General features: G+C 34.7%; 1 protein-coding gene across 4 annotated transcripts in view; it reads left to right on the top strand.

Annotated features, from left to right (window-relative positions):
* LOC138173247 (WD repeat-containing protein 7) overlaps nt 1–9,963 on the top strand; it is a 494,247-nt gene extending 484,284 nt beyond the window's left edge. For all 4 annotated transcript variants that reach the window (XM_069103220.1, XM_069103240.1, XM_069103213.1 and 1 more), the window contains 2 exons: nt 311–415; nt 7,092–9,963. In XM_069103220.1, the coding sequence (XP_068959321.1) occupies nt 311–415; nt 7,092–7,295 (309 nt within the window). In that variant the 3' untranslated portion in view covers nt 7,296–9,963. The remainder of the gene's footprint in view (nt 1–310; nt 416–7,091) is intronic.
* The last annotated feature ends 472 nt before the right edge of the window (nt 9,964–10,435 follow it).

The raw sequence follows: 10,435 nt of genomic DNA, 5'->3' as shown, positions 1-10,435 counted from the left end.
TTTGGAGGGCAATTGGGGTTAAATGACTTGCCCAATGTCACACGGCTAGTTTTTGTGTTAAGTGTCTGAGGCTGGATTTGAACTCAGATCCTCTTGACTCCAGGGTTGGTGCTCTATTCACTGCACTACCTAGCCACCCCTTGAAAGTTGATTTGTAAAGGGGAAAAGAATAAACAGTTTACTGTTTATAAAAATCTCCTTTTGAACATTCTGTATATTTATCTGTATGTATATGTGTAATTGAGATAACATAATATTACAGTTTATCGGAGAAATTGACATCATTAACACTTTTAAAATTTAATTTTAGACAATTCATGGACACAAGGGACCAATAACTGCTGTGGCATTTGCTCCTGATGGACGATATCTTGCCACCTACTCAAACTCCGACAGTCACATTTCCTTCTGGCAGGTAAGTGCATTTGCTACTGCTATAAATTGATTCTGTGATACAGTGTGTGTGTGTGTGTATGTGTGTGTATATATATACACACACATATATATATATATATATATATATATATAGTATGTATGAATTTTGAGCCTTTAGTACATGTAAGTTAGCTAATATTGAAACCACTTAGGAAATAATCAAGACTCTAATCAGCAACAAGATTATACTAAGGAGAGTTATTGGAGAGAAAAGCTAAAAAATTATTGTATTTTACACAGAGTATCCTAGTATTAATACTAACATGGTAGATTTATATTAGATCTAACATGCTATCTAAATATAAATAATGTATAATAAATTATAATACAAATATATATAAATAAAATAAAAATCTAATGTGGTAGATAAACCTTTTAAGTTTCTATGAAAATTATTTATTGTAAATGTCAGTCTTTGGTTGCCATTTAATTACCTAGTCTATTCTTTGATCAAGATGAACTTTTTCAATATTTTGCTTTTGATCTCTGAGGTATTTACAAATTTTAGTTCTCTGTCTCTATGCATCTTTACTTCTTTTTACTTAGTGAATCCTTCCCTTCCTTTTTTTTTTGCCTTCCCTTCCTTCACAGCCAATAATAATGGAACTATTGCCTTTCTCCTTTGTCATTGATAATTATTAACATTTAAGCATTAGCTGCTCCTCCCTTAGGTAGTTAAGACTTTTGTCATTCTTCTCCACATTTACTTTTTTTCTAGTATCCAAGGATACTTTATGAGATTCTATTTATTGCCTTAAAAGGTTAAAAAAAAGAGTTTAAACAAGGTCTGAACACAACTTGATGATGGCTTTAAAAAATCAATAGCTAATAAAATGTAAAACGGATACTATAAATTGCTTAATTAACAACATACTATTAAAGCATGACAACTTCCAAATCTGTCACAGACTTTTTTTTCATTCATCTAATTTAGTTTTCCAGTTTATTTTCTCATTATCTTGGCTTCCAGAATATACCTCTAATATCTTAATTAGCTTATATTAAATTCTTTTCCCTAAAGATATCACCTAGTCTGCATTTTTCCCAGTGTATAGCCACAGTTTTCTTATTTTATGCTACTTAGATCACACAGTAAGGTCATTAGCTGGCCCTAAATTAGACTCTTGCAAGAAGTATGTCTTTTAAAGAGTTTACTGACTGATGTTATTCCTATTTAATGCTTACCAAATTTTTGTTTACTTTACCAATTTGTGCTTTGTTCCTCTTCATCTTCTGTTCTCCTCTTGAAATGTTTGAAGAGGTTCAAACAAAACAACTCTAATGACATCTGTTTCCAACACAAGGCCCTCCCTTCATTTCTTTACAAAAATGATTAGTGTTTTCCCCCTTTTTTATATAACTGTAATAACTATATTAGAATAGCATTTCAAGGGGGGCGGCCAGGTAGCACAGCACGTAAGAGCACCGACTCCAGTGTTGGGATGACCTGGCGATCGAATTCCGGGGCTCAGACACTTAGCACCCACCCAGAAACACCTGGCCGTGTAACCTTGAGCAAGTTACTTAACCCCAATTGCTTTAAAAAAAAAAGAAAGAAAAAATAGCATTTCAAGATTTGTAGCACACTTTCCTCACAACTCTGAGATATATAATAAAGCATTACCATACCCATTTCATAGATGAGAAAACAGACACAGAGTGTCACCCTCACAAAGGTATTCAGTGTCACAGGTAGGAGTCAAAGCCAAGTCTCCTGACTGTGGGTCCAGCTTATCTATAAAACAAGGATAATGATAGAATGTCCTTGACAGGCTCATGAAGACCCCGTGAGACCATGTGTGTGAGGCGTCCGTCCTACAGACCCCACGTCATTCTGTAAACGCGGATTGTTGTCATTGCCATGTGACCTCATCTTACTCTTTATTCCTTTGGATTTATTCTCCTTTTCATCTGTTTCGGAACAGTACATAGATGATGAAATTATGGTTAGACCGAACATCCTGACACTGTGTTTTAAGGCGCAGCTAAGTGGTACAGTAGATTAAACACGGGGCCTTCAAATCCAAAATCATACAATTTACTAACTTTATGACCCTGGGTAAGTTACTTAGCTTCTGTCTGCCTTTGTTTTCCTTGACTGCAAAAAGGAGATAATGATATCACCTACATCGTAGGGTTTTTGTGAGGCTCAAATGAGATACCTGTAAAGCATTTAGCACAGTGCCTGGCTCATAATTGGTATTTAAATGCTTCCCCCCTCAACCTAATATAAACTTGCATATGATGCCTCCTTTTTTCCACTCTTAGATATCAGGCATTAAAAGAAAACAGAAGCTGTTCTTTATTCCACGTCATATTTCCATGATGAATATTAAAATATTAATTTACCAAGGCCTACAAAGGGAGGTTTTAGGTCCCCAAAGCCTGAACCGTGAACAAAGCTTTTATATTCTCTTTTCACTCTATCCAAGCCTAGCTAGAGTTCTCTGATCTTCACCTGAGGATACTAAGAAAAAATTATGTATATTCTTTTTACAATTTACAAAACTCTTCCCAACAATCTCATGAAGCAAATAATGCAGGCACTATTATTCCTGTTTCACAGATAAGGCAACTAGGAGTCAGAGAAGCTCACTTTCCCAATATCCCTCAGCTGCTTAGCTTTGAAGTCAGGATTTAAACCAAAATACTCTGATTCCAAAGTCAAGTGCTCCTTCTGCTCTATCATACCAAGAGCTGTGTGTACATGATATTTAGGATGGTTCAGGCTGTAGCACCTTTCATCACAGGATCATAGACTTCAGATTGTAGGTGACTTTTAGAGATCATCTGGTCTAATTTACCCCCCATCCCCACTCCTTTAACAGGTGAGGAAACCTAGATCCTAAAGAGTTATGATTAACCCAGTGTCATAGAGGTAGTAAGTAATAGAGTTTCACTTTAAATCCAATTCCTCACTCCAAATTCAGGGCTCTTTCTGATAAGGTACATTGCCTTTAGAATGTCCTGTCTGGCACTTCAATATACATGAACTTTCAGTAAATATTCAGAGAGGACATTTCTACCAACAACCAAATTACTTTGCCTTTACTAAATGTAATACTCCTTCCCCTGGACTGCACTGTATTTATTTTTCAAATGAGCATGCAGCCTCTTTCCTGTATGTTTACATTAGAACCAAATAGAAATTTCAGGTCTTTGCTTCAAAGGAAACAGAAGGAAATAATATTACTAAGAGTAATTTACATTTTACCAAGAAAATGCATTAAAACTACTGCCAGTGAGTAATTTGAAGATCTTTTATTTGAGATTCCCAAAAGCTGTGTGAAATCCTAGAAATCATTCTATATATGCCCTACTGATTTATTTAGATAGATATTTAGTTTTAATGATGTAGACATGTGGGTAAGAGAGAAGCATAGAGAGAGATGCAGAAGTATGCTAATATTGAAAATAATATTAAAACTTATTTCATATTTCTTCCTTTTTTATGTTATATTACTAAGATATGTCTCCATCAGTGAGCAGACAAGTGTAATGAAGGGAAACGAAATTGAAATTTGTCTATTTGGTTACTTGCTATTATAAGTCTGGCTAAGATTTAAAAAAGAAAAAAGTTGAAATCTAACCAAAATGGCATTTTTCATCATTTACACATTTCATTTTTTACTTTAGTAAGAATAAAATTTAATAGGTAATTTATGTTCCATTAACTTACCTAGTGTTGTGTACATGGGCATTGAAAAACTAAGATATGGCCTTTCATTGTTTTCTGAGATCTCTAGAGTATAATTTGAAAATAGTAATTACTAACTTTTAGCCATCCACATAGTAAATCTCAGCTTTTTGAATGATCTTCAGAAATACAGCAATTCCTTTCTCTTAACCTGAGCAGAGCCTCAGGCCATTGACCTCAGGGTTGGGTAAGGAACTGAGGGTGAGAGTTTTTGTTTATGAGTTTGTTTGTGTTAGTATCTATGTGTTTCCAAAGCTGAGTGCTGGTGATGTTCAGATTAGCCATGATTTTATATTATCTGTTTCTTTTGTATTGTGTGTAGAATTTTCCATTGAAATCTCTCTTCAGCTTGCCATTTTAAATAAGCCTGGTTCACTAAGGGAAGTCCATTGGTCAAGAAATATCTTGGAATTTAATAATAACCTAATTGAAACCCTGGGTTCCTTGACAAAACTTTATCAATCCAAATATATCCCTTATTGAATTGATCCCAAATTTGAAAAGAGAAGTGAAATATTTTAGTCACTGTAGCATGAGTGTTCTCTAAGGCACTTTCTAGCTCTGGAATCCAATGAATTTCCATAGTTTTAGCTTATTTGAGTATATTGTTTTAATTGTGACTTGCAGAATTTCTTGCAGCACTGAAGAGTAGTCTTTGAAGGAATAAATCAAAACCATGTCATGAGTTGATGAGGCACACCCAGATATCCACACCAAGCATTCCCTTAATCTTTTACTTTCTGTGGCATCCCTAGAGAGAATTCCTCTCCTACCCCCCTCATTCTACCTTTTACCTTTAGCCATAACATCACCCTAGCCATCATGGACTTCCCTCACGATTAACCCTGGAGGTGAGCAGGGAAAAAAGAAGGAAGTACCAGAGCATTTGGCTAATGATGGGACTCATGAGCACAATATGAGTTTCATGTATTTATGTTTTCATAGAAAATCCATGAAAAAGGACAGTTTGTCTTAATCAACTAAAAATTATATGTTAAAAAATACAATATACTTTTTAATATATTGTATTTTTTAACATATAATTTTTTATCATCAGTTTTTTTTAATATCAGTTAATTTTTAGCCATTAATTTTCTGGGTCAGTTGGTCAGAGTCATGCTATAATGAGGATTGAGTTATTAAGTGTGGTTACTTCTTGTAACTATAAGGTCTTTGAAATATTATCCTTGTGTAAACTATTTGGGGATCTTCAGAAAGCATTGAGGGATTGATTTTTAAATTTCATAAAATCTTTGAAAATAATCTTAAAACATTGAGGGGATCAAGACTTTGACACTATTTGGTTTGAAATATGCTGCATGTCAGACTAACTTTAGCAGAAAGAGTTAACCATAACCATACATTTGGTTTTAAAATGTGACCTCATACACTAGTGATTTTGTTCACCTCTGTGTTGTATTCGGCACTATTATTAATGCAGGAAAATCAGTAACATTAGTCATCTTAAAAGGGTTATTACTCAAGATGATTTAAATTGTGAAAATGTCAGTGCTGCTTGCATGCTCCCTGCTAGAGATGCCGTGATTTATGTTCTCTGACACCATTCTGCTTCTGAGAAGGGCCAGAAAAAGTAATGGCTTATATTGTGTACTGATCAGAATTCAGAACATGATATCAGCAATAACACATCTTAAATGTTCTAAGATTTGCCAAGGTTTTATGTGTCCAATTTTACATATGCAATTGGGTCATACAAATCCCAAGAACCTAATATATTGAGATGGAAATTTTACTGAAGAAAAGAACTAGAAATGAAAATATTATAAGGGGGAAAAACCCCATTTCTGAGACTTCCTTTCTGACTTTCAGGGTGTTTGGCATAGCATCCATAGTGTACACTGAACAAATTCCAAAGAAAAGCTTTTCAGGAAAGTGTTTCAAAGATTCAGTTAGCTAAATTACAATTGCTTAGATAACTGTACTCCAATATATTTTTGGAATTTAAGTTTTAAAATTCTTAATAATGTGTTCTAAGTATGTAATTCATAATTTCACATTTCCTTATTAATTTTCATGAATTGGTAAGAAAAGTAAAAAATTTGTTGTTGTTTTTTAATAAATATTCTGCCCAAACTTGATTTTTACTGCCTGGTAAAATGCATCCTAATAAGCTTTCAGGCCGTGTGTTTTCTTTATCTGACATGGAAATCATAGATGAGCTCTAGATAACAGTGCTGAAATGCTGATTAAAATCTCTCAGTTTAATTTGAGGGAGACAAGAGCCAAAGGACTGAATGAGACATAGAAGAGAAAGGCCTATGTTGTGGGGTCTGAATCAGCTTCTTACCACTCTGTTCTTCAATTTTACTGTTTCCTTGTTGCTGTAGATTGTAATTCACAAAACTATACTGAGGTTTTTTTTGTTTGATTGTTTTGCGTTTTTTTTTTCTTTTAGGAAATATAAGACCTCATTGTATTTCTTGTTTGTTGATTAAGAAATTAAAAAAAATTATTTTTAAAGGCAATTGAATCAGTAGAAAAACATTCTACCTTATTGGTTCTTTTACAGCAAGGTATCTCCCATCCATACATGGGATGTTAAAATAGGATTGTATTAGCTTTGATATCAAGCACGAAGGTAAATATTTTCAAGCACATATATTATTTCCAAATGCAAGCCTTTCTTACATATGATATCAGCACCTATAGTTCAGGTGAGTTCCTAATCAAATATTAACAGAGAATTAGGGAATTCAACCCACAAATATCCAGTCAAAGGAAGTTTTCCTTTTCCCCCCAATTTTACAGAAACATGATGAGCACTATTTCAGATGTTGTATATGAAGTTCTTCAGGATTTAAGAAAGTAAACTACTTGAAGATGATGAACACCCATTTTGAGAAGTAGTTGAATGAATACTATTTAATACAGATTTTGACCTTACTAAAGAAAAATATTTTTAAAGGTACATAATGAAGCCGTTTCTTTCTTGTTCCAGATGAATACTTCATTGTTGGGAAGCATTGGCATGCTGAACTCAGCACCCCAGCTCCGTTGCATCAAAACTTACCAGGTGCCCCCTGTCCAGCCTGCATCCCCTGGATCACATAATGCACTCAGATTGGCCCGGCTGATCTGGACTTCGAATCGCAATGTTATTCTTATGGCCCATGATGGAAAGGAACATCGATTTATGGTCTAGAATTAATGTCTCTATTATTATAATTTTTGTTTTTAAAATTCTCTGTAAGCCTATGTTTCTCCATCCTTACTTATACTGGATTTACCCACATCAGTGCCTACCTATGGAAGTCATCCAGTTGGATCAGCCAGATAGCAACACTTGAGCATGGTTCTTTCTGTAAAGGCAGAATCCCCTTCATACCAACTATGGGTTCAGAGGCACATACATGCCAACTCAGTAGTATGTGGTTATTTGGGCACCAGATGGTTTTTCCCTGCCATGAGTGGGAGGGAAAAGAAGGCAGTTGTTGGAAAGGTTGTTGTTGCTTGGTGCAGCAGAAGCTGGAAAATCAATAAACACTGTGATTGCACTCCCTGGCTAGATCAGCATTTTCAGGAATGTAAGCCCAAGTTCTGACATACAGTAGAATCTAGTAGCTTTGGTATTGGATGTTGAGGTAATATGGCAGTCCTAATTATCAACATAATTTTCCTTTGTGTTTCTTAATACATACTATTACTTACCAAAAAGTTTCTCCATTTACATGTACTTTCTTTAGGTGATCACCGGGTGATTACTCGGTCCAGTGTTATCAGTTATATTCCTTTTTAAGGATCTAACTGGTTTGAGAGAAGTGAGAAAATATATGAAAAAATTTTTAAAACAAAATAGCCTCTTTAAGGTACGTACCCTTCTGTAATGATCAAGTGATGGCTTAATTCATTCAGTAGTTTAGGTCTTTTTAAAATCCATCACTTCTTGTGATCCAAACAAAAGAAGTATCCAGTCCACAAAATAATACCTTCAGTTTTACACAATTAAAAAACAAAATCTAAGAAGATTATTCTTCTCTGTGTATATATACTGGAGATATTTTTTTTTTCTGAGAAAGAGCTTATTCCCCCCAGAAATGTTTAAAATCTATGAATCAAAACATAGGAAACTATATTTGTGGCATGTCAGTTATCATGCTAATAATTATAATGTTGAATTCAGTCTTCAAAAACCATTGATTGAGTAAGGGAGGAGGTTTTGTTTGTTTTGCAAAAGCTCTGCCAAAATGAAAATATCCTAGGTGATTAGCGAATACAGCACAAAATCCTGAAAAACACAGGAAAGGTGAATGATTTATATTTCCGTAAATTTGCTTGAACAAAAATCCAAAGAAGAATTTTTTTTCTTCTTCAATGTAAACTTCAAGTGTTAATTTTTTTCTGCTACATATCAGTTTGTCCAATTATGCTAGTTCATGCTCACAGTAATGACAGAAATCCTTAAAATAATATTTTGTATAAATCATTCCTGACAAACATTGACATCTGTATAGTTTTGTTGGTTTAAGGATTTGTGGGGTAAGGGGATGGTGGCCATTTTGTCTGAAAACTCACAAAAAGAAAATGTTCTGTAAGTAAATGATTAGAGAAAAAAGAAAATATGGAACTCACAGAGAAACCAAGTCTTAATAAAGGAAGGAAGCAAATGATTGCTTCTAAATTTAAAAAGCATTGATTTTTCACGGAAAGAGTTTATGTAATATACGAGGAAGTAGGATCACAGTCTAGCAGCAACACATCGTTGTTTGAGTTTTTCAAGAACAGAAAAAGAAATTAGCACCGTTAGGAATGTTTCTCTCATATTGTTGTAAAGTGTAGTATTTCTAACCGTGGCAAAGCTGTAGTTTGCCCTGGTGGTCAAATTATGTCATATGAATGTTTTTTAAAGTGAATTTATGCCACATGCATGAATAGTGTATTTATAAAGACTATATATGTAGTTTCCAAGGACGAAGTAAAGAACTCTACAGCATAATCTTTGATGAATATGCTGTAGTTCTCGATTTAGTTAGAGACCTATGAAGAAAAACTAAAAGGCGCACTCTATTTGTTTTCCAGTAGGCTATCTGAGCCGTGAACACCAAGTCATGTTCTTAGAAGGAGCATGTCCACGTTTATTTTCTGAATCTAAAAGAGAATTAATTTGTTCTAGTGTACAAAAATATTTGGGGATGATATTGTAAAAGTGTACCTTAAAAAGAGTAAACTGCCTGTGTTCCTTTTAAACAAACCATTCAAATACTTCCCAAGAAGGAACAGGACAAGACAACGGCCTCCTTTCATCTCTTCCAAATGCAGTTGTGACATAGAGAAAATGTTAAATAAATTGTGAAAGCTACATGAGTCAAAATGCAGCATCTTTCCATCTCTCACAGTCTCTGTCCAAACAGACCATCAGAGCTAAGGGTTAGGAGCAGGTTCTGTTACCAAGCCCTGGAGTGGAGTGATGTTAGCTGTTAGACATATCCAACTACTAAACTAAAATTGGCCTATTAACTAAACACAGACCTCTTCACCACTTTGTCATCCATAGTCCCAAACTTCATTCCAGCCTAGATCTCTCAGCACCGTGGTAAACTTTGTATTGTCACTCCAGTAGAAGCATTTAGTGTTTTATTGATTTGTTAGTACTGTATTTGGACTTGTCCTTGTAAATGTAGAGACATCTGTGGCTTCATTGGCAGTTTACAAGCAAAAGATGACATGATGGGACACCTGTATGAACATGTTGTGATGATTGAAGTCACAAATGAACAGAAAAGTCTGCCGGATTCCACTTAATAGATGCTCCGTGTACTAAATGTCCCTGTGTACATACGCGTGTGAAATAAAAACCGGGTTGTGCTGAAAAACATCTTCCCTGTACTTTATTTAGGGATAAAGTGTTGTATTCACTTTTCTCGCACCTTTTCAAATGACATTTTATTGCTGATTTTATTACCTTTTTTTCTTTGCTTTTCACCACCAAAGTAAAACCTATAATTTACTCAAATAGTTATTTACTTCCTGAAAATCTAGAAAATTGTGTTCAAGAAAAGCAAGACTTTGTCCAAAAATTACCTTAAAGAGCAAATTCCCTCCCCAGATGCTGTTAGAAGTGTGATAGGATGAGGTGAAGAAAGACTGCCCGGGCCAAAACCCAGTGCCCTCGGTGGCCTGGGCAGAGCAGTGGTGCTCATTACCAGTGTGTCCCCCTACACAGGCTCCTAAATATCCTGTTAATAGCACCAAAATTCTACATTGTTAGATGTAGTAACATGAGCTGATCCCCTTTGGGAGTGAGCTAAGATCATTAAATTCATTTCATTTAATACTCAGTTTGGA

This window comes from Petaurus breviceps, unplaced genomic scaffold (assembly GCF_028583685.1).
Source record: "Petaurus breviceps papuanus isolate PSGF00001 unplaced genomic scaffold, PetGlider_PUasm1.0 129, whole genome shotgun sequence".
NCBI classification, from domain to species: domain Eukaryota; kingdom Metazoa; phylum Chordata; class Mammalia; order Diprotodontia; family Petauridae; genus Petaurus; species Petaurus breviceps.
The sequence above is the reverse complement of the archived record's forward strand: the minus strand, read 5'-3'. Positions and strand labels throughout refer to the sequence as shown.